The following is a 24,321-nucleotide window of genomic DNA, read 5'->3' as shown; positions in this document are numbered from 1 at the left end:
CTCTCTCTCTCTCTCTCTCTCTCTCTCTCTCTCTCTCTCTCTCTCTCTCTCTCTCTCTCTCTCTCTCTCTCTCTCTCTCTCTTGCGTTACGACATCATAAATTTGTTACCCAGCCCGTTAACGGAGCCTCGTGAATCACAACACCGGGCACACGGCGTTGCTCGTCGCTCGGCCGTGTTTTCGCGAATTTCCATCGCAAGATTGCCCCGCACGGGCGATTTCGCAGCAGCTTAAGTTCATTGCCCTCTGTTTCCACGAGTTCGGCGTTATTCAGCCCTCCCGGGGCAGCTACTTCGGTCAGAAATTAAAGGTCGGCTGGGAAGAAAAAACGAGGAATATCCTCAAGTGGAGGACTCAAAGACTCGAACGCTCTGTTCGAGGTTTCTACTTTGTCTTCGCGCATCGTGGCACGATCCGTGGCTCGCGGAGAGGGAACGAAACGCAATTATAACGAGGCCAAGACAAAAGATCGCATTCCACGGGACCGAGGCTCCCGAAGTCTCTCGGCGGGAAAGTAACCGCCGGGTTAAGACGCCAATTACCGAAATGCCGGCGCGCAGACGTTCGCGAGGGATTAAATTGCTACAAAAGTGGACCACCGAACGAGACCACTCTTCCTAGGAACGGGCAATTACCGTAAGGAGACGCGAGGAGACAGAGCCTCGCCGTAAAACGCAAATTTACGTCTCCTCCGTGTCTTGATTTGCTCATCTAATTAAGCGAATTTCGCGCGGCTTTCGGATCGTTTCCTGCGCGCTGCGGAACGGAAGCTAATCCGACCAATTAGCGGCACGCCTAAATTGAATTCCTGGCTCGATTCGACGGGCAGAGATTCATCGTCTCGGATAACCTTCGCGATCTTCCTCAATCGTTACCCGTTCTCGTGAAATAACCTTTCTTTCCCGGCGAACCTCTCATCCCTTAACCCTTACGCTTAAACGAGTATGCGATTTTATTTTATTTTACGTCGTTGTATTTTAATATTAACTAACATGTTCGATCGTGGGGACTCGAAGCCTTCGAACCTAAGAGAGTTAAAAATTGAAAGGAGTTTCGATAATCGTGTAGCTCGAAGCTTTTGATTCGCACATGCGTAGCTACTTCTGTATTTTCTGCACTTCGCCAACAAGTGATCATCGATAAATCCCTTTGAAGGTTACCCGACATTTTTGAAAAATAGAGTACCATCCACTCGGTGTTTCAAACGGATCTCAAATATCACGGAAAAAAAAACGCACAAAAGTTTCCCCGGTCCCGCCGATCCTACGAAACTGTAAAACGTCCAACTGCAAACACTTGCAACGTAGCGGAGTAATCTGACAAATTTACGAGCAGTGAAAAAACCACGAGGCGTGGGAGGAGATGTAGCGGATTCCGTGTGGACGCGCGTGTCCTTCTGTTTCTAGTCCCGATGGAATAAATACGAGCCACCGTCTGGAACGGTGCTCGTAGCTGAATTGCCCCTTTATAGTGCGCGATCTTGTTTTCCCAAGGACGCAATATAGTTCCGCGAGAGAACGAGAGAGTACCGGCAGTTTTCATTTCGCGAATATTCTTCATTAAGGCACGTTCTCAAAGAACGATGGAAGCGAGCCGCTGCGACACGATAATGCTTCCATCCGCCAGATTGCGAGGATGTTGATCGGGTCATCGTAAACTTTTGAAATGAAAAGCCCGGACGGATGATACCGTCAGGAATGACGAGCGTTTTTCGAAGCTACTCGATAACGTCGCAACATTTCGTCCATTTGTATACTTTCAGTTTAGCACCCTCACCCTGAATACGCGAGTATTACGTTACGTTTTTAGTAAACCAGCATTGGGGATACTTAAAATGAAATCACCCCTGTTTTTGTTTATCAGCTCGAGCTAAACTCGAGGCTGGGATTTGCGATACGGATAGAGAGTGTCATGTTTTTGGAACATCTGCTATTAATATTAATCCTTTGGACAACTAATTAAGCTAGGGATTAGAGTCGGTATTGTAGCTCAATCTCTATCCTCTTCGAACGGTCCCTTGGAGTTTGACTAGTTTCAATTTGTTCTGGAGGAAAGGAATTACTACGTTAAATAACCTATAAATTTCCCTCAGAAATATACGACCAACACATGGTGTCTTCTTGTCAGAATATTTAACTTGTTCAAATAACTTCATCGTCGAAGGATAAAATAACTCGTGCGATACGAGAAAGTCTCACTATTAGGAAAGTCAAGTAGGGGATATGTTTTTGCGAACTGTACGTGCTCAAACACACCCTGTATGCGATGGCTAATTAATATCTGGAATACCAGAGAACAAAAATGACTATAACTCGCAAAGAAAGACTCGTTCGGACCTTTAAAATTGGTTTTCCTCCCGAAACCAGTGCCGAAATGGGTCGCAGGTCTTACGATGTCACCTATATCTAATGGCTAATTAAAATCTGGCGCCGGTATCGATCCTGGGTGCAGGGAGGGCAATCGCGCTGCTCTCGCGACACTCGTTCCCCAGGACTCGTTGATTCGATACTTCGGATCGTCAAACTTTCCTACGGGGACTCGAGCAAGGATACCCGCGACAATGCTGATTTACTCCCCGCGGGAAATGAACCGTTTAAGGGAGGATAGGCGGCGGGGCCGTAGACTCGGGATTACTTTGCGGCCAAGTTTCGATTGTTCTTGTCTAACGGTGTGTTTCGCGAAATCCCAGAGCTGTCGACCGAGGGAAAACCGAGATGTCTCGTAGACTCGACGGCAACGGGACACTATGGAAGCACCGCGTACACAGGGTGTGAGAAAACCTCCATAAGACGAAGGTCCTCGGAATCAACGTAACCAGGACTCGGAGAGAATAATCGCGGAGAGAACATGTGCGACCAACGAAATTAATCAGGCAACGGATACCGAGCGACATCTTTCGCAAATATTTCCTTCCAGCATCCAGGGGGATTATCGACTCCGCATAACCCGCAGGAGAGGCGGGAATACCTTTCAGCGAGGATAAAAATCGATCGTTAAATCATCCCGACGATTTATTCTCGAGCTTTCTTCGAATGGTAATCTTTTAATTCAATTGCAGACGAGCGACTCGGAATTCCGTCTTTCGAGCCGAGTCTCTCGCGCGCTGCTATCGCGTTTTGCATCCCCCGAGAGGAACGTGGGGGGTTGCGATTCGAAGGGGAGAAAACGGTGGCTCGGCTTTCGCGGATTCCTTTCGTATTACTTCCCCGTAACCCGAGCGCGGCCTCGCGGAAGCAATTTTCCCGTCAGCGGAATCGAGAGAAAAAAACCGGGCGACTGGAGGCGAGCTCGTCGCGATTGATTCCCCACGGTGGTTTCTGTTTGTCGACGATCTTCCAGTTTTTGTCCCCACGCCGCGCCAGAGGCCGAAAGGGAAAGGGACAGCCAGCCGATCCCGCTTATCAGTAAACGATACTGTCGTTAATCTCGCGTTTCGACGTCTGCACCGCTATCCCTCGAAATTAAGGGGACAAGCGGTCAGATTTATTCTCGCGATCGTTGTTCCACGAGTTCACGTCCCAAATTTGTACAAATTCCATGCGTCTCGCGTATTTTTCCCCGGAGAAAAGATAACAAGAAACGTACGAGGCTAGAATTAATCTGCGCTTGTAAGGCAAACTGAAATGTGTCTAAAAAAGAGAACAAATTTTGAAATAGCTTTCTTGCTTCTGTTACGAGACAGGTGTAGAATGTAAACACAACTATAGACACCTCGATCAAAACGTTACCGTAGGAAAAGAAAATGGTATTATTCAGATATTTTTCGTCGTATAGCGAATCGTGGATGAGACGAGTAAACGCGTGATTAGATTCCATACTTCGGAGCGCAATTGCTAAAACGGAAATACTTTCGGAACGTAATTCGCGAGTCGCGTCGTTTTGCCTTATAACCGCAGAAATATCGATCAACGAACGACGACGCGTAATTGCTGATATCTGCCGCGAATAGACACGTTGCGAGCGTGCCGATGGAAATTTACATAACACTCGGCGCCGATGATTGGACCACCGGGACATCAGATTTCATAGAACCCGCGAGACTGCAGCGCGTGCATGTCCCTCGTTTCGCTTCGACCCCGCTTGCTCCCGTTTCGAAACGTCATTTTTTCCCGCCGTCCAAAAAATTCTATTATCTCTCTCGCAGCCTCCGAGGCGCGTCGTTTTTAAATCCGCAACGCCGACATTTTTACAATCCCACGTGATCGACGTAATGCTACATTTATTTGCGAAGAGGCAATCCACTCACCAGTGATTTTATACAATCACCGACTCTATACTTTTACGTTAATCCTTAGAAGCCTGAGTTTCCAAATTAAATTTTAAAAAATATCAATGTATTATATTATTTTAAAAATTTTTACAGCTGACGTTTCTTTTTTTAACTTTCGTTCGAAAGAATATTAATGGTAACATACATACAGCCAAATATTAAAAACAAAGCAATTGCAAGTGTAAAAGTTAATGTATCCAATTCAATGTAAGTTACTTCGTTCTTTACAATCAAGCATGGCTCCAAAGTCACACCTCCGTTACTTGTATTTTTGAGGTATCACTCAATTACAAGTTTTTATCAAAACGGCTCAACCAAGACGTAGCAGCCGTTACAGCGAACGTATCGGTTCGGAACGTCCATTCCGTCTACTGCAAGGGAGAAAAGTTGCTCGCGGAGGGCATCGACGCTACGGCTCCGCGGAAACTTGGGTTATTTCGACGAAAACTCGTGGATGCACGTGTTCCTTACGATCCAGTTGAAAGCGAGCCATCGTGCCGCCATCCCGGGAAAAGAGAACCACGGTATTCGACGGTGTTATTCCCGCACGTTCTCGACCGACTTGGAGAGGACGAGAACGAGACTCGATTCCCGGCGAACTTTTCGCATTAATAATTCCATCGCGCGTTCGGAATTATAAATCACGGGCCCCGCGCTCAGTCCTCCCTATTGGAAACGTTTGAAATTCCGAAGGTTCCCGAAGAGGATGGTGCTTGGATTGCATAGGAGCTCGTTCTGCAGGATTCTTTATACCCGCACGCGTCGAAATTTCCGCTGGACGCGCGCGCAACGTTCTCCTCCCCTGAAACTCGCCGAGGCCGGACTTTCGACGGGGCACGCGACGTCCCTAATTGCTAATCCGCATGCCCTGGATATGTATATTACCCTGCTCGTGTAGGAACGCGCGTGCCAACTCCGCATACGTAAATTCGCGTAACGAGACCCAATTTCGCGCCCGACGTTAATTGGCGTTTCGCCGATCAAAAAATAAATCGCGGTTCCTGGCCGCCGTCTAAGCAATCCCCGGCGATAGCGTGCACGAGCCTTCGCCTGGCACGAACCTTTATTCTACGCGCGAATTAAACTTACGAGCTTTCTTGTCGGCGACTTTTTATCGCTGATGGAAATTGAAACACGCGAGAAGGTCCGAGAAAAATCCTCTTAAATAGCCGTTCGTAATCGAGCATCTTTCGAGAGGCCACGTGAACGCGTGACTTCTCGTCGTAGATCATCGGGCATTTTAAAATCCAAGGATCACGCTTCCGTAACCGCGTACGATTCGCATGGAGAACGCTGTTGGGCATCCTGGGAGCTCCCCTGGAACCGGTACCGCGGTCGCGTATACATGCGGATACAGTTTTTCAAAATTGTCATAATTCCCAGTGACAGGGCGCAGGCAGTTGCAGCTGTTGCAGCTCACGGGACGGGAACGGTGTGCGCACAGGGGCATAAACTATGACAGAATGTGCCGCAACCTCCTGCCGAGAACTTTAAATCCCGCAGCTACGCCGCTGCATAAACTTGCTACCACGGTCTTGATCCACTCCGTGAATCCGTGTTCACCGTACGTGCGCGTGCAACCGTTACGAGATCGACGTCTCTTCCGCGAGACGACGAAATCGAGGCTTAGTTTAGCATCAGTCTTTTCCCTGCAAACGCTGGGAACGCAACTTGCGCTAACTCTCGATTCCATGTCATTTCAAACATTTGGTAAGTGCCGTCGAGGCGACGTTAACCCTTTAACGTCCGCACGTATACGCGGTCAAATGTCGCCAGGGCCCGGCAATACTTTTTCAGAATTAATTTTAACAAACTTTACGTAAAAGCGGACGCTAACATTTGTTCTGGCTATCGCGCGTTAAATTGTCGATATAGACGTAACGCAGACTTAACCCTGCCTTCGTTATCGCAATGGTTGAGAAGCGAATTCCTCATCGATTTCCAATTTTCAAAGTTCCTTTCTCGAGACAATAAAATTATACGTATTCCATTCATTTTCGAATAAAGAACCACCCCCTTCCTGTTACGCGACAATTCTACCATCCGCGTATACCTCCATTGTTGACGCGGAATGGTAGACGTTTGAATCGGAATATCAGGCGTCGGCAAATATTAAGCAGACGGGTACGACAACGAAGAAGAACAATCGAATACAAAGAAAGCGTCAAAGAACGTCAAGAGAGCGGAATCCTTCTGTGCGCTTATGTTCTTCAGCCGAAACCCTGTAGGTTTCCGGTCGCCAGGTGAATCGACGGCAAAGGTAACGCGAAACGGAGCGAAGATGGCAAAGAGAATTCCGAGCGGGACGCGTTAATTAACGCGGTAATAAAGTTTTTCGCAGTTTGGACGCGCAGCCATACGCGAAGCGGCCTCGCTTCTAAGCGGAGCCTCGGGCGCGGCCAGAGTCCAAGTTCTGCGACGTCTCGGAAAGGAAATTTCATTCCGGGCGTAATTTTTCCAGACAATACGGTGATTAATTTCCTTCTAATTGGGTCGTAGTCTTGCGCGAAAACGGCCGTCGGGCGACAGCGACGGGGGAGGAGCCGGAGACTCTTTATCTTAACGTTCCTGAACCGTAACGTCCGCACAAAAGGGGTAAAATTGCGATCACGAGTCTTTTTTCTCCCTTTCGGACCGTATTCCCGTTCGGCTGTCAGTTTTCTACGGACCGGTTCGTCTTTCACTCCGCTGGCGTTTGAGTAACTCTATCAGCCGATCGCGATCGGGTGAAGAACGAATGCGTAATCTTGCTGGCAAAGATTTGCCTCGCGTGCGCATTACGAGCAGAATTTCATTGTTTGTTTATTTCGTTTCTTTCCTCGATTATTGTATATGATCACGCTTCTTGTATACACGAGAGAAACGAAGAAGGTGCTATCGTGGTACCGTTGGATATAGGAGGCGCGGATACTACAATTCCGTGTTTACTATTGGAAGCAAGGAATTGGCTAGAGTTGGGCTCCTGGAATGAGACCTCCCGTAGTCCACCAGCGAAACCCTAAATGCGTCTCTCTGGAATCGACATTTTTAATGCCGATCGTTGCGTGCCTTTCTTCCGTTTCCCGTCTCGCTTCGTTTGGCTCGGACGAAGTCGATAACGCATCGAACCGTGAAATCGCCGCAAATTTTCCGTCGTTCCCTTTTCCCTGGCGCGGGTAGAGCTCGTCGAACTCGATGTACCGGAGAACGGGGAACGGACGACGCGGAGGAGCTCGCCCTCTCGACGACGTTTCGCTTCCTTTTCCCGGCGAACCGGAAATCAATCGCACGCGTAACGATGTTTGCCGCCGCGCAACGTCGCGTGAGACGCTCCGCGAGGACGACCCGTCCGCGATGGATGAAATTGCCCGTCGAATTCCGTGGCGGGGCCCGTTCGAGTGCTCGAGTGCTAAAAGGAACGCGTCCGGAGCCGGTTAATTGAATCCTTTCTGGCCGCCGAGGGCCATGGAAATTCGCGTGAGTCGCGTGTTTGCCAAGCTCTGTAAATCGATCGACTGCGACGACGTTTTATCGTCGATGGACCGAGCGCGCTTGTAACATTCGTTTGTTTGCCGCCGCGTTTACCACGGCCCCGATCTTTGTGTATTCCCAGCAATTTCATTTATTCGGTTCAAGCGTTCGCGCACTCGACTATCAGAAACCCCGTCGACTGTATAAAATAACCTGTGGGATCGATAGTTTCGGATCCTTTCGACGTAGGACACGTCATGCTATATCGCACATTCCACAAGGTATCTAAAGCTGCGATTAAAAAGGGCCCGCGAAATAGACGATCTAAAATTTCAAGAAACGATTAGCTGTGTTTTCCTTGCAGCCCTCATCGAGAACTCATTACAGAACGATGGCGAATGGGTCTGCTCGCTGACCGTTCGCGATCAATCCAGCGACAATATCGTCGCTCGATAGCGCGAGAACGCGAGCCGCCGTGTTCTCTCGATTATCGGAACGTCTGTTTTCCGAGCGAACGATTATCCGAGGCAAACGGCGCGTTCGGGACACGTGTCCGTGCTCGCGCCTACTACGCGTGCATGTACAGGAACAGAGCCATTGTACGCCATTCACTGCATCCCGCGACCGGGATAAACTGGCTGGTTAATGATCGTTGCTCCGGCCAGATTCAATTCGACCGACTTTCTCGCGATATGGGTCGACTAGAAAATAGAGGAAAACTCGGCGATCGACGCGTCTGCATACATTTCATTAGCAAGAAGAGAACGTGCGCCGCTGCGATTCGCAACTACACATTAACGATACGTACAACGAAAGCACGCGGTTCGTATCCCAGGAACGATTAAACTCGTCCGAAATTGGTATATCGAAAGGTGTTAAACTCGCATCGAGGACGCGTGTAATTTCTCGGCTCTACTCGCGCCATTAGCAGAACACCTGAAACACGTTTCCAGAATCCGAATTCATCTCGGATGGGGATTATTTGTTCGGCCCTTGCGGAATGAAAACACGTGGCGCGAGTTCGCAACTGCAGTTACAGTTTCCGTGGACGTAAACTCGCAACCCACGGACCGGATTCGTCGCGTGGAACGCTTCTTCGCCGAGATCGAAGCCGCAGGGACGGAAAAGCACGGATGTTGGATCCAGAAAATGGAAAACGGAATATAGAAAACGGAGCGGCCGATCGAAATGTTTGGTCTGGAGGAGGCGTTGGCCTCGGCCGTAACGGGGAACCAGGAGTTATACGATCGGCGTTTGCGTCGTCAAAGTCGGCGTCTTCTGATTCGCTGCGCTGCCGTTACGCGACGCTCCGCGTCGAGGGCGCTCGTTTCTCGCCGTAAAACCCTGTCGAACGTAAAAAAGGAGCGGGACGGAATACTATTTTACGAGGCATCCATTTGAATTTACTCACTGTAAGGACATTCATCGCCCTTGTATCGTCGGTCTGACACGCGAGAGGGCGCGAAACTCTAACTGAAAACGATTTTCAACTTCCCGCTATCCGGTCGTCGAGATGCGAGGACGCTATTTCTGCTCAAAGTGCAGCGTTTACGATGAAGATTGCCTAAAGGATAGGGCGTGTATGTTTCGGGGTTCGACCCCTTACAAAAGGGCAATTCGCAGTTGCAAGTTATCTCGCCCTAGGGTGGGCGATAAATTCTATCATATATTTGTGTTTGCAACTTCATCGAAACACAACTATTTCATTCAAATTCGTTTTCTTTTTTGACATTTAACTTCCAGCAGAAATTTGTTTTGGTTCTTCAGTGAAAAGCACTGTCATCCATATGTGTGCGACGTGCCGATTAACGCGTTAAACGGAAGATGATTAAGTCCTTCCAGAATCATCGTTTCGTGTACCGATGAAACTGGAGCTCCAATCGACGCCGTCGACGCGCGTCGAAGCGCGTCGAAGCGCGTCGAAGCGGTTCGAAACCCTATAGTATAATAATGGGCGAAGATAGGCAAAATACCGACAGAGTGGCCTACAAATGCTAATTATAGATTCGACATGGTTCGAACAATGCGTCCGTTTAGATGGAATAGCCGAGGATGTCTATCCTTGTGTTCGGAGAGGAAACTAAAAGCGTGCAAATCGATGCGCCCAGGCCCGATGGAAGCCGCGAGAATAATGCTCGCTGGGCGTAAGCCGAGCAAGCCGTTTAAAGCCGCGACTCGATTAACACGGAAGCCCGCGGATTCGTCAGTATTTTCTGCTATCCGAACGCTTCATCCCCCGGAACTAAATCACGGATTACAACGAGCCTCGTTAAAGGGAGATACGCATTTTGCTGCCACTCGAACACGTCCATCCGATTCCTACACCGGCAATCGCCTGATAACTAATTCGATCGAAACTTTCACCGATACCCAAGCACGTCGACGTGTAGTTTCTCGGACAACTTCTCCGACACTTTTGACGCGCTGTCGTCGGCACCTAGCTTTTTTCGATTCCCGCCTATTCCTTGTCTTCGGCCATCGACTTTTTTCAGGCTGAACCTACACTTTGGAAATGGTAGGTAATTCTGGATGACTCTGATTGGAAGATTTTAATCCAGGGGTCGTTCACCCTACAGTACTTTTATCTTCTCTACCAATGGAAACATTTATCCAGAAATAATTATTTTTCAAGTCTCTGAGTGCGAACGTTCTCTCCGGATGCTACAGAAAATGGTAATACCTACTACTTGATATATACTGTCGCGTCACCTCCATTCGATTCGTCGCCGCAATCTCAATTTGCGAAATATAGAGGCAACGGGAATCCCATGGAAGGCAAAGAAGGCGATCTCGTCGTCCCGATTCACGAGCCACGTTTTATCTCCGCGAGCGTTTCTGGTATTCCGTCGTAATCGAATAGAGGATTCTAGGAAAACTTTAACGAAATACACGAGCGAACCGGTGGGATAGTTCGCGGACCGTGGCAAGAGACGAACGTAGCAATTACTTAAAAGCTTCCAATTGTTTACGAGCTGGCCGGAGTTTATGGGATTCGCGACCCAACAGGTGGCGGAGCACCGGGCAAAACACACGCCAGGCCGCGATCCCTTTTCAGAAAAATCATTCTAGTCCGCATTAGACTTTCAAATCGCTGGACACACCGGATAACGCCGTATTCCGCTCTATTCCTGTATAATTCACCGCGTTACGAGCGCCATGTAATTGTTCCGAGTGCACCATGTCCGAGAAACGTTTCCGTCTCACGGAGCGGAACTCGAATCGAATCACGAAATATACGTCTTCGAAACGAGAAATACATTTTCATTGTCGTTGGAGCAGAAAAGACACCAACCAGGTCATTTAATTCGAACCTTCCTGTGAATACTCTTTGGAGAGTTGATGTTGTTGCAAAACGACGAGCCTCTGTTCGAGAAGGTCGTCGACCAGTGATATATCTGGAGCCGCGTATAGTTGAAAATGAAAACTAAGAATTCTCAGCAGAATCTGATATTTCCAGGATCGAGCAGGAGAGCAAACTGAAGTGGAAGCCGTCAAAGGATGCCGGCTAGGTTCGTTAAAGATCGACGAACAGAATGGGAGGCTCTCCATTAGCGGACTAACCGAATGAGAGGGTGCAAGAGCGCTTTGAATTTCCTCGTCTCGTCGAGAATCGTCGCGGAATCGCGGGACTGCTCGACGCTGCGAGCCAGTGTCCGTTTCGTCGAGACGCGGAAGAGAGAGAAGCACGCGAAGGAGGAGAGAGGAACGACGCTGGTCCATTAAATGGAATCGCGTACAAAGGGAAAACCGGGCCTCCCTCGAACGGCACGACGCGAATCCGACGATATTGTTGTCTTTGTTCTTGCGTGATGCACCCAACGAAATGACCCAGAGGCCGAGATTCGAGCGTGGTGCCCATAGACGTGGCTACCACAGAGTTTGGCGGAGACCTAGCGAATTCGAAGATTATGCTTCCACAGAGTCCATAAACGGGTGCAACAATCCTTATGTCCTATAGGGCTCTAAATACTTTTCAATTGTCAAACAATTCGGAGAAGATAACAAATTCGTGATAATATATTTAATATAAAAGTACCCCTCCGACGGTGGCAGTCCACGTGTTTCCGAAGTCTGATGGAACAGCATCGTTTCCGCGGGCGCACGGCTGGTTCGGGTTTAATCAAAGTTGGAAAAGACTTTCGGCGCCGCTCGCGAGCCGCGGACGCGTTGCGAACTTACGATGCTGAGCGCAATAATCCAAAGACTTCGCCACCCGTGTGCTTCTTCCCGTCGATCGAGTCGGCTCTCATCAGCGAGACTCATGGAATCAGACCAGCACCGTATTTCGAGAAATTCAATCCTGCTTCCAATTCACCGGGAAACGCCCTAATGCGCATCGAGGCTCTCGCGTTTCCCAATTACCCGACGTTTTCGTCGCGGCTAACGCCGTGAATCGCGTTACACTCGCGAGACGCCGTGTCAATTTTTCCGTTTCGCTCGCGATGAATCTTGTCGGCTTTTGTACTAATCTCGAATACAGACAGGCATCGATTTGGAGTCGAATAACTACTCGAGATCCTCCCGATTTCTTCTTTATATTCGAAGAAGTTTGCTGCGATACGAGCGTGCGAATGGTAGCGGAGAAACGACTCCCCAGAGATGCGAACGAGCGCGGCGTTTAGAGAGGGAACGCTGCGGCGAAAATGTCTCGGAAAATCTAGAAAATTGGTTTCGGTATCGAAGCATTGTCTGGCGGATAAAAAAAAACACGCCAATGGGAATTCCAGTGAACACGCATCCACGGAAACGCGCGTATGTAAGCGAACGCGCTAACGAGCCACGTGCGCGGACACATTTAATCGGAATAATCGCTTTCCCGCGTGTTTTCCGTGTCCGTTAAAAGTTTTCCCGCCGTCAGACACCAGAGAACCATAGGAACCTCCGCGATTCGCGCAACGAAATACGGTAAAACCTCGATTATCCCAACAATTTCACGTGGCAACGAGGGAAACAAATACTCTGTGTAACGTTACCCATGTTAGTTTGCACTCTGCATTCGTTACGCTTTATGTACCGCGTGTACGTATATTCTTTTGTCGAATGAGGAAAACGGTGTCGACTCGCGGTTATTTCAAACATCTCAATCGAAGCACTCTATTTTCACGAGGAATTACATACTTATAGATTACTGTAGGAAATAATGTAGGAAAGAAATGATGAAACATGTTAAAATATGTTTATCGGAGAAAAAAAAAGAAAAGGATAGGAAAAAGCACACAAATTCGTTTCGACTCACGGTTCTCGCTAAACGACTCGCTAACAACTAACTGGATTCAAAACGACGCGACGCAATTTTCGTCGCTTTTCGCATTACAAATCTAGTCTCTCCGTCGTCAATTATTCGAGAGAACGAAGAGCTCCGCTACGCATCTAACGAAACGAGCCACCACAGACTAGATTTCAGAAGCGAGGGCTCCAGAAGAGCACAGCGAAACGAAAACGGAGGGACAAAGAAGTAATAATCTCGGCGCCGCGCGGTTTCACCGCGGATCCAAAGACTCGGAGCTAAACTATACATATAGCCGAACTGGACTTGGAACTCGGGGATTAAAGCTAGTTCAAAACCGAGCCTAACTCCGCTTTGCGGTTCCTCACTTCTCGTCCGCGTAGTTTCACCACTTTGCGGCTAACTTCCGACCCACATTTCGTCCTGCGAGAGTTAATGCTCGTTAACGGTAGAATTGGCGCACAAAGGTGACTGACTTTCCACGCACGGTTGGATGGACCTCGCGAGTTTCGCCCATCTGTCCCGCGGACCACGTAAATTTCCAGGAAAAGGAACGTTCGCGCTGTTCGGAGAAATACGGAGTCTACTGTAACGCATCCCGCCCCCCTAAAGCTTTGTTACGAAGCAATTAAGCGGTCGAGAGCTTCCAGAACCAATCGGACATCGAAAACATTGCGTCCTGGAAAGGGCAAACTCTTTGCCCTTCTCTCCAGTACCTTGTACCTTGTATTTATTTAAAGTGATTAACTATACAACCATAGCTGTTACGGTAATACATACAGTCAGTCCCATGAGTATTCGTACCCTCTATGTCTATTGAAGACAATTGTCTAAATTAAATGACAGGTGTGGTGTTGCTTATTATCACCTTCGATATACTATATTATAAACCGCGATTCGTTACATGTTATTACGACGTCTGTTTCCAAAGGTAAAATCTGCATTAAAAGGAACAAGATTTGAGACCGTTGAAGCTGCGAAGGAAAAATCGGCTAAAGTTCCTCTTTACCGAGACGACGAACGTTCGATTTCCACGAATAAATAAATGTACTAATCGAATTCATTCGTTTTTTCATCCGTTATTCCTAGCAACGTTTGTCCGACACTGATAGGGAGTTATTTACAAGAAAATTAGGTGAGCAAATACTCTTTTCGCCCGCTGGAAATACCGATATTCGAAGACGACGTTCAAGATTCCTTTTTAGGATATGAGTGCACGGGAGAACGTTCGTTAGGAGGAGCAACGGGACGTAAAAACAACTTGGACTCAATCGAACGAGCGACACGTAGGTACACGAGCGCGAACGCGCACACAAGCGTGGACGGTGGATGTTTTCTGAGAACACACGGGTCGCGGAGTCACGGAGTGCTCTTTTACCGCGCCAAGAGGGAGGAGGAGTACTTTTTCGACAAAAAGAACGGATCCCCGAGAAAATACGAAAGCATTCGGAACCCGTGGCAGCTAGGTATCGGTGGAGAACCGCGAAGAAAATGTTTGCCGAGTCAACGGAACGTGTTTTCGCGGCGCGAGCGGTTTCTCCGGCACCGATGAAAGACATTAAAGCACGGTGGGAGTCTGGTTAATATTTAAACGACTCTGCCGGCACTCCAACCGTGCCCGAGGCCCGCTTCTTCTGTTTCCTTTAAATCTCGGACGTAGTCTTCGCGTCGAAAGACCGGCGAAACCGTCGGCATCCTTGGGGAAAATCAACCCATCGACAGGCTGCGGAAGAGCTCGCGAAAAATAGATCCGTGGAAGCTGGCGATGTTGTCGCACAGCTCCCTCGGTATTTCATTCGATTTAACTCAATTTTCTTAGCTGTGATTTGGAATAGGGATCGGCGAACCGTGACTTGTTGTTATTCGCGATGCTCGTCGAATACTTTTCTATTACGTCGAACTAGTCGGGAGATCTAATAAAAACGAGAAACACGGAATGTTCTTGCGCATCCCGTCGATTTCCCCGGCAAAAGAAAACACGACGGGAAGCGATCGAACCAGCGCGAGTTTATCGGTCGACGAACCGGACCGGTGTCAGCGCGATTCAAAATGAAATTTGCATCGGCGCCGCTTGGTCGCGCAAAATCGCAAACGCGTTCTGATTAGAGCCAAGTTTTCCGGCGCTGGTCGACCAAGGACGAGACGAGGGAAACGGGGGATCAAGGACGGGAAACCGGTTGGAAAAAAAAAAAGCTAAAGAAAAAAAGGTGGAGACGAAAGAACGGGAAAAGATTTGCCTCGGCTAATTGCATAAGATATGCGATTGTTTCATGCATATTCAGCGGGTCCTCGAGGTGGGAATGGCTGATCGCTGTTCCTTCCCTTCTTCTTTCCACCGTTTGTTTCTTCCTCTCTCGCGAAACGCCGCCTTCTTTCCCTGAAAGATCCCTTCGAACGAGTAATCCGATCCCTAAGCCGCGAAGTACGTCCTCGATATTAATCGAGTCCTCGATCTTGCGCTTCCAGCGACATGCACCACCGCGGCGCGTAGCTCCCTTCCTTCTCCGTGCAGATACTCGTCAAATACATTTCCTTGGCCGTCTATCTCGCGCAAATACCGTCGTCGAAAGGTACATGCAAATGTAAATATTATCTACGGATGGCAACGAAATCGATAACGAGACGTTTTAACGCTATTCACGCCATTGCCGCGTAAACTTAGCATGCGGGGGTTGGCGAAGACCTCCGCGACTCGGAAAACAGATTTATCGTTGGTAATGTCGCGAGATGGAATTCGTTGGACGAAGAACGTCTTCCGGATTAAATCGAGAAAACAATGCTTAATCTATCCGTATTCAAAAATATTAGGAGGAGGTGAAGTTGAGGTGAAAAATCACGCTTCGAGATAGAACAGCCCCGGTGAAACAAGAGCAAACGAAATCAGAGATTAACCGAGAACAAACTGCAAGAACAAGCGTAGCGCAAAGGGTTGATCAACCCCTGTGTCGATCCGTCGAAAAAGCAGTGATACATCGTGCTAAAGGGGATCGCGCAACATCGATTCGCGAGTGTGTGCCGTGGCAGACGCGTTCAAAGACTTTTCAACGGTATGCAAACGCATATACCGGGCACATATGCGCGGCCATCGTGGCTAATTGATAAACAGCGCTGCAGTTTCCGCGTCTGCGCCGACGAGCGAGTGCAAATTCAGCCGCTTTGTCGAAAATCAAAGCGACGAATCTGCGAACTAATTAAATACTGTTTTTGATACGTGTTGACCGCGTTGGTCAGACATCCGTCTACGCTGCCGCGGCTCTACGACGTCGATGGACTTTCAACATCGCGCAACGATCGTTACACTTATTTATTCTAGTACGGACAAAATTTGATAATTAGTCCCAGCATTTCTTCGCAGTCTACATAGTGGACCCGTTCGAGGCGCGAGGGAATTTTTATCCGTGCACGATCCCGACGAACGGAATAAACGCGCGTCGTTTCGTATTCAAGAAAAATCTTGGAGAATTCACGGCGGCGCTCGAACAAACTTGCCAACTTTCCGTCTGTTTCCTCCCCGCCGACGAACGGACCGCAATAATCGCGGATCCTCCAAGTTTCGTTAATGCGAGAACGTTCTTCTCGACGGAGCACAATTTCGCGAAACGGAGGCGAGCTTCTCGAGACGATTATCGGATTCCAAGGGAACGCGTTCGCCCTGCGGATTTTCCATCGGCGGACGTTCCTTCGAAATATCGGCGGGATGATTGATCACGAGAAAACTGGGTTGCGGATTTATTTATCTTTTTTTCATTCTTTTTCGTCGGCCTTTGTTTCCCCGTCGCTACGCCCTTTGTCCGCGTTCCCGACCGATTGCGCGTTCGCCTTTAGCCTGCTGCCTGAATTTCTCTACCTATGGCTGCCGTTATTTCCTGCATTTTCCTTCGCGCAATTGGCATCCTAACCCGTTCGAAACGCGAATTTTCCCACGTCGCTATACAGGATGACCCGAGTTATTCTTTACACCTGAGTAAGTGTAACTAATGTGCGAATTGTGTTTTATTTTTATTGTAAATCGCGTGCCTCGAAGGGTTAACTCGTCCTTCTTCTCCAAGAAAATTCCTAAACCATATACCATACTTCTCTCTAACAGAGACAACGAGCCAGCCATCGAGGATCTCGGAAAATGTTCGTTCCGTTCCGATAAAACGGACAGTGGCTCGAAAAGCTCGTTGGACTTTTTGTAACTAATTCTGCTCGCGTCCGGCGCACACGTTCGCTCGCGCTTCCGTTTCCATAGCTGGAATTTTATCAGAAACGGATGAATGGATCCTCTCGAAACAACGATGATTGATAGCAAAAGTTCCGTTTTTCCTGGCTTCTTTCTATTTTCGCTGGCTCCGCGTACGTGACCGCGTTAACCCATCGCCCGGCGCGAGCAAAGAAAACACGAAACACGTATTTACACGGTGTCCCGCGGCCCTTTTCCCGACATTCAAACGGAACAAACGCCTTCGAGAATCGCAGGGCCGCGAGGAATCGAGAAAGAACAAGCGGCGATAGGTCCGGGATAAAAGAACTCGCCGTGAGGGAAGGCAAAGGGCTCGAAAATTCCCGATATCGTGTTGGATTGGCTTCTACAAACCGAAAGGGAAGCACGAAGGAAACTCTGCGAGATTTGGAAATCGCAGGAGAACGCGTAGAATCCCTCGGCTTTCTTCACCGGTGAATGGCCTCTGACAATAGTATTGTGTTTCTTAAAAGCACGTGCTGGGACGATGCGGCGGATCGCTCGCGCATCCGTGAAACCACTCAGCCTGATTGAGGGAACGCAAGAAGGGTTCGTTGTTGCGCGATCGGATCTATACGATTCGATTAGCATCCGGTTCGCGGACAGCTGGTACCGACCGTGACGATGCTACCAAGACGCCGAGAACGCGGCAAAGATTTAACACGGTGACTCAACAAGTCATACTCGACGAACGATGCGAAGAGGATTTAACTCTTAGGTGTTAGATGGGTTAGAAACTGCTCCACCTTTTGCTTAGCTCTAATATTTTATTTCGAGTTTCTCGAGATACGAACCAACGCTGAATGTTGAATACGCGAACAGAGAAAGTAAAAATCTCTTTCTCCAGTACGAAACTTTCCCGCGCAAAAGTTTTGTTCCGCTCGTTGAAAGTGATTTTGTGAAGCTTACCGCCAATCAGGATGTGCACGAGGAGCGGAAGAAATCGGCATCGGCGCGCTCTCGTCATGATTCCTGGGTTCTACATGAACCGCTGTTCCCACCGTGGATGTCTTCGGCCGTCCAGTCCTTCGCGATTTTCCGCTGTCCTTTCGTCGATGCTGGTTGCAAAAAAAAAAAAAAACACAAACACGCGTAAGTATCGAAAGAGGGTCCCTTCTCCAACGAACCAACGTTTATTCCGCGTGTTCGGTTCGCGTCGTAATTGAAAACCGAACGGGGCAGCGCGATAGATCGGCGCGTATCGGAAACGTTCGGCGGACAGAAACGACGAGAAGTTGCGCGGACGAAGTCTCGGCTTCGACTAGCGCGCGCCGAGCTATCTGACTCTCTGATAACCGGCCAGCCCTCTCTGGTCCAACCCCCTCCCCTCCCGCATACTCTCACCCGTGCATATCGTCATCCAGAAGGCACCAACCCCGACAGGATCCCCTGTACCACCTCCGCCCGCGCACTAATTTGCGATTTAGCGTAGATCGCGGCCACGCGCCGCTTCGTCGAAAGGCCAATGAATTTATCGCTACGAATAACTCGCGACGCCGTGGAAAAGCACGTGTCTTCGACAACGCGACCACGGAGGTGGAGGGGTGCGAACTCGGTGACGGTGGAAGCGGTTGCACCTTCGAAACTAACGCTCGGGACGATTTGTCGATTGATACGGTACTTTGGAACGAGTACAGAGGATAAGAGCTCTTTCACACGACGATACGCGTATGCGATACGCATCTGCTAGCAAGATACTTGTGCGATACTGTATCCAACTAATTTCATAGCTCGGTGTTGATCATTTGTTTTTCAGTTAAACGTATCTTCTCGTTTGAGAAACACGCGTTCTTAGTTAGTGAAAACTTTTCTGAAATAATGAATGAGATTGAAGCTTTATCCATTTGGTTTCTACATAAAAAAGCTACTAAAAGGAGAACAAGTTCAGAGAAAATATAAGAGAAGAGAAGGGAGCTTTTCATATTTTATTCGAAGAACTTTGTAACGATTCATGTAAATTCATCAATTATTATCGGACGTCTAAAATTTTTTTCATGAGGAAGGTGAACGAATTCGACGATACCGCGCAGCGTCGTGCGAATGCTCGCATCTATTTCAATGAAAATCAGTATCGCGATACTGTATCTCGCGAGAATCGCCGTCTGAACGCTTCCATAACATTATGTGTACCATCGGTATCCTGCATACGCGTATCGTCGTGTGAAAGAGCTCTGAGATTAAGGTTATGTTTTCGAATTTTCATTTGTAGAGTATCGAATGGTCGGACGAAAGTGTATTGTATCTACGTTTTCCAGTATCAAGTTGCGCACGCTTTATTGAAGTAAACAAACAATTTTCTTTCTTTTTTTTAAATCCACAATAGTTTAACATACGAAATAAAATTTCTCTGAGAAATATGGAAATTGCTAGCCTTCGGTATCGAATCACGCGCGATAAATAATTTACTCGTGGAAACACGCGGATATTAAACCGCAACGTCTGAAGTTCCTTAGTTAAAACTCATCGTTCGAGGGTTCTCCCTTATTTATGTATTATCGCACACCGAGCTACACTGCGATCGCTTGAGCGTTATTAAAATCTATCAAACTAACGCAAACTTAGATTCGGTATAGCTCGAAAGATGAAATCTCTTCGGCGATAAAAGATATAATAGTAAACTCTCTTATTAACTGGTCGATAATGTAAAATGTTTATTCGTCGATTATTTTGAGATTGAATATTTCTAATGATGCGTTATATTGTCTCGTCATCGAAGTAGATTGTTTCGCGGTCTTCTGTAACGGATACTATAAAAATAATCGATTCGCACGAACGTCGACCGAAAGTTCAATGCCGTACCGTAAGAAACCGGATTGAAACGTGCCACTGAAAGCATAAGAGCGTTAACATTCAAATTCTCTTTATGAAATATTGTTATGGTTAGAATAGAACAAAAAAATTATATTGTCTAGAACTCGATGTGTTCCCTGTATCGAATTGAATAAAAAATGTGTCGGATCAAAGTAGAGTCAAGTTCAAGTAATTAAAGTTACCTGACTTGAAGTCAATTTGGTTTAATTCCTACTTCGACTTGACTAACATGTATTGGTGTTGGACACGCCGAATAAAATCACATAGTCGTGTAACGATAGAAGCGAATATTTGAAACTATTCCACGCATAACCAAAGTTTCTTCAAACTGTCTCGGTACAATCCTAATGTTTAACTGTAGCTTGAACTTTAACGGTCGTAATATTTCGTAAACTTCTGTTTACTTTGTAGATATCATTCGTTGAATTCAACGGTTGTCTGTATTTGAAAATACACTGGTGTCACGGAACGAGAAGGGATGGAATTTCCGTTACGAGGATCACGTTTTGTAAGTCGGAAGCGCGGGTCTACAGTTGAAAACAAGCTGAAGATATAAACGTGACGAAAGTTTTCCGTGTAAATCGGACGTTAGCGCCTCTAGCGAGTTGCGCAACAGTCGCTAGACCTTAACAGCATTGCAACTTTTTGGCGCCAACTGACATTCTGACTGCAAGGCGCTGTATACTCCAATTCTGTGAAAATTACGTAGAAAAATCAGTACGTACGCGAACGACGATATCAGAAACAATTGATCGTTCGTACGTTGCAGTCATAAAAACGGTTTTACACGGGCATTTCTAAACATAACCTCGGTATGGTTTCAGTGCCGCCAAGGAAAGCAACAAAACGGTCTGCTGTAGTTTCATCGAAAGGTCCACGGGAACCGAAGCAAATTAAGAAAAAACAAAGTGAGTATTTGTTTCGTTAACGTTAAACATTTTCTCCGTTTAATTTCATAATACATTTTGACGCTTAAACAATGGGAAATAATTTAGACGAGTTTTATTGAAAGACCACGATGCACATGGATACGTTACGACTCTACGATCGATTCGTTTATTGTTTCCCGTTGATTAATAATTGAAAGCATGTTCTCTGTATATTTTAGTTTAATTCCACGAAATCGTAAACGTATATTTTAGTTTAATTCCACGAAATCGTAAACGTAATGTCTGTCATCTTTTCGTGAACGCAGATAAACGTTTTCATGCAATTTTTCCGTTTAATGTTTAGTTACGACACCTGACTTGCGACAGTCTGCAACTGGCGGCGTATTGTTGGTATTTGGACAAGGCGATGTGGGACAACTTGGTTTGGGAGAGGAGATTGTTGAGAAAACGCGTCCAGCAACAATTTCTGGATATCAAGATATCATAGCCATAGCAGCTGGTGGCATGCATAATGTATGCTTGAGGAAAACAGGAGAAATATTAACATTTGGATGTAATGATGAAGGAGCATTGGGACGAGATACATCTGTGGAGGGTTCTGAAACTAAACCAGGTCCTGTCGATCTGCCAGCCAAAGTCGTTCAGGTGACGGCTGGAGACTCCCATAGCGCTGCCCTCTTAGAAGATGGGAGAGTTTTTGCATGGGGCTCTTTCAGGGTATACTTTTACTGCTTTAAAAATTTACCCATTAAATACTTTTAGATCTAAGAAAGAAAATTATGTCAGAGTTAAATATGTTTTCAAGGATTCCCATGGTACTATGGGTTTAACAATGAAAGGAAACGAACGATTCCCAATAGAAATGCTACCTAACATTAAAGTAATCAAAATAGCATCTGGTGCTGACCATTTAGTATTACTTAACGAAAATGGACACGTGTATACATGTGGTTGCGCGGAACAAGGTCAATTAGGACGAATAGCTCCGAGAGCAGCTAATAGAAATACCCGTCGCGGCATGGGTCCGATGTTATCCCCAGATTTAGTTCAATTTAAAATTACGCAAAAATTAGGATTCGATGATATCTGGGCTGGAACATACTGTACATTTGCTAAAGAAAACCACACTGGAAATATATATGTATTTGGTTTAAATAATTATTATCAAATTGGTAAGTACACGGAAATATTCATAAAATACTAAGCACGGTATAAACGATAAAACGGATAAGTACGGATTAAACGACATAAAATTTTAGGCTTAGAAGATCCAGTGACTCAGTTCTATCCTCAAATATCAAAAAGCTTTAGTGGAAAAATTTGGAGACATATCGGTAGTGGACAACATCATACTATTGCCCTGGATGATTCTGGCAAGGTATTCGTTTTAGGTCGTAAAGAATACGGTCGCCTCGGACTTGGACCTAACTGCGTAGATGCAAAGCAATTAACAGCAGTTCCTGCTTTAAGTTCCTTTAAATGTGTTGACGTTGCGGCGGGAAGCGCTCAATCCTTCGCGGTTACCGAGTCGGGTAATTTTCTACTACTATTCTATAATTTATACTTTGTCTCGTAATAAATTAAATAAATGCCTTGAATTACACAGGAGATTTATATTCGTGGGGTATGGGAACGAGTGCACAACTAGGTACAGGAGAAGAAGAAGACGTCGAAGAACCTGTACTAGTCAAAGGAAAACAACTGGAAGGCAAAACAATAGTACGGGTGTCGGGTGGAGGTCAACATACGATAGCACTAGCAATAACTCGTGCAGGAAAAGACGAAACTGCTGACAAATAAAATACTTCACTAAACTTAAAAAAAATCTCTATGTGATAGGAATTTGGACAACGAAAAAAAGAAAATTTGCAAAAAAACTCGACTTAAAGGAGAAAGTGTAATTAAAGATATTTTTCATGTTATACTGTAATTTTGACATTCATACAAGATACTTCAATCTGTACATAATTTCTTGTGCTACAGAAATTAAATCATTGTGCTTGTAATGATTAATATATAAATAAACATTTTTCTACATGTGAATTATATTTTGTTTAAAAATATATTGGTTTGTTTGTTTATACTTGTTTGCGTTCATTATTTTGTTTTACCACTAGCTGAGAAGCCGCGATTTTAGAGATGGCTTTGTACGCTATGTGAACAAATTAATAACTCGATTAATTCTTTCACATATGCAGCCAGAGAAAAAAGTATACGTTAAATTATCGCTATCTTAAACTTATCAATAATAATGCTTAAAAAAACATTTTATTTATAACTATACAGCTAAATACAGAATAATTTTATTACAATTTATTCTAATTCATATAAACTACAGAAATAATTTATGACTAAGATAATAACATTTATAATGGCATCAAATTGCTAATAATTTCTTTCGTGATTATAAATTGCCCGAAGAAAGAAAACTATTAAATGCACAAGGATGAAATTTATATTAACTTTTTTCTTAACAAAATGATACTTCATTTTTGTTGTTCTGCAACTTTGCCTTTTAAAAAGCTATCTTCTTGCATAGAAATTTGGGTGAGCTTCTTCCCAATACGCTCATGGACACTCAGATATTTTGCGATACAACGATCAAGGCATATTGATTCCCCCTTAGTTAATTCTGCTTCGATGTACTTTGGTGGAATACATTTTCTATGACATGCAGATGTCATACGATTATACATATCAGACATCATTTCTATTTCTAGATTCTCTACTAATTTTAATTGATCTTCACCAAGTTGAGGTACCCCAGCCATGTTTTAGTCTAATTGCTTATTATTTTAGAATATTAAAGTCTTCAGACAGATATTTTATTCCACAATAGTAGCATCACGAATACGTTGTCTCGTCTTCATATTTTCATATCTTTTTGCATCAATATTTCTCTTGGAAAGTACAAAACAATATATTCCTGCAGCGGCAGTTATAGTCCTGCAAAAACAATCGTTGTATAAGTAAGAACCAATAGTTGTATCACGTTTAAAGTAGGTGAAAACGTAACAAAACGATAAACAAATAAAGAAACGAAGACCTTATTTACTTTCATACAAAAATTACTCGCATAGATATTTTTATATAAAAAGTTAACCGCAAAGAAATGATACGAAAACTAGTAATCGTAAATGGTTTAACTCTACATACCTACCATCCTATTCCTATCTTTGTTACAGTTGGAAAATTCATTGTTTTTTAAATCAAATTACAAGAGATTTCTATATTACGAACGAAAAACATTTGTATACCTGCACATTCAACGTATAACGATGCGACCATGTGACCTTAGGAGTTTGTAACCTCTTTCAGTTAGCTCCAGTTAGCTCATTGGATAGATCGGACATGAATGAACGATGCTGAAGATAGGGAAGTGAAGTGTGTTTAAAGTAGCAGTAACTTGATAAAAATTAAAGCTGAACAACTAAAGTAAAAGATTTCT

The 24,321-nt window shown here is 45.9% G+C and overlaps 3 protein-coding genes across 4 annotated transcripts in view; 1 reads left to right on the top strand and 2 right to left on the bottom strand.

The window, feature by feature from the left end:
- The window catches only part of LOC128890981 (kin of IRRE-like protein 2), a 141,464-nt gene extending 123,185 nt beyond the window's left edge, over nucleotides 1–18,279 (bottom strand). The window contains exon 1 of the mRNA XM_054150071.1: nucleotides 18,082–18,279. Within this exon, the coding sequence (XP_054006046.1) occupies nucleotides 18,082–18,139 (58 nt within the window). The 5' untranslated portion in view covers nucleotides 18,140–18,279. The remainder of the gene's footprint in view (nucleotides 1–18,081) is intronic.
- Nucleotides 18,280–20,502: 2,223 nt separating this feature from the next.
- On the top strand, nucleotides 20,503–22,956 carry LOC128890993 (regulator of chromosome condensation). Of its 2 annotated transcripts, XM_054150097.1 has the most exons (6): nucleotides 20,504–20,700; nucleotides 20,808–20,891; nucleotides 21,217–21,590; nucleotides 21,679–22,045; nucleotides 22,133–22,405; nucleotides 22,480–22,956. In XM_054150097.1, coding segments are annotated over exons 1-6 (1,293 nt in total). In that variant the 5' UTR covers nucleotides 20,504–20,699; the 3' UTR covers nucleotides 22,674–22,956. The 2 variants fall into 2 exon arrangements, with proteins under 2 accessions (XP_054006071.1, XP_054006072.1); XM_054150096.1 differs by having other exon boundaries at nucleotides 20,503–20,891.
- A 166-nt stretch (nucleotides 22,957–23,122) lies between these two features.
- Nucleotides 23,123–24,197, bottom strand: LOC128891008 (mitochondrial import inner membrane translocase subunit Tim10). Its single transcript, XM_054150129.1, has 2 exons — nucleotides 24,030–24,197; nucleotides 23,123–23,819 (listed from the first exon to the last, which is right to left on the bottom strand). The coding sequence occupies exon 2, from the start codon at nucleotides 23,642–23,644 to the stop codon at nucleotides 23,360–23,362; it is 285 nt and encodes a 94-aa protein (XP_054006104.1). The 5' UTR covers nucleotides 23,645–23,819; nucleotides 24,030–24,197; the 3' UTR covers nucleotides 23,123–23,359.
- Between the last annotated feature and the right edge of the window lie 124 nt (nucleotides 24,198–24,321).

The sequence above is a fragment of the Hylaeus anthracinus genome, unplaced genomic scaffold, assembly GCF_026225885.1.
Source record: "Hylaeus anthracinus isolate JK02 unplaced genomic scaffold, UHH_iyHylAnth1.0_haploid 12001, whole genome shotgun sequence".
Classification (NCBI taxonomy): Eukaryota; Metazoa; Arthropoda; class Insecta; order Hymenoptera; family Colletidae; genus Hylaeus; species Hylaeus anthracinus.
This window is presented reverse-complemented; position numbering and strand designations above follow the sequence as displayed.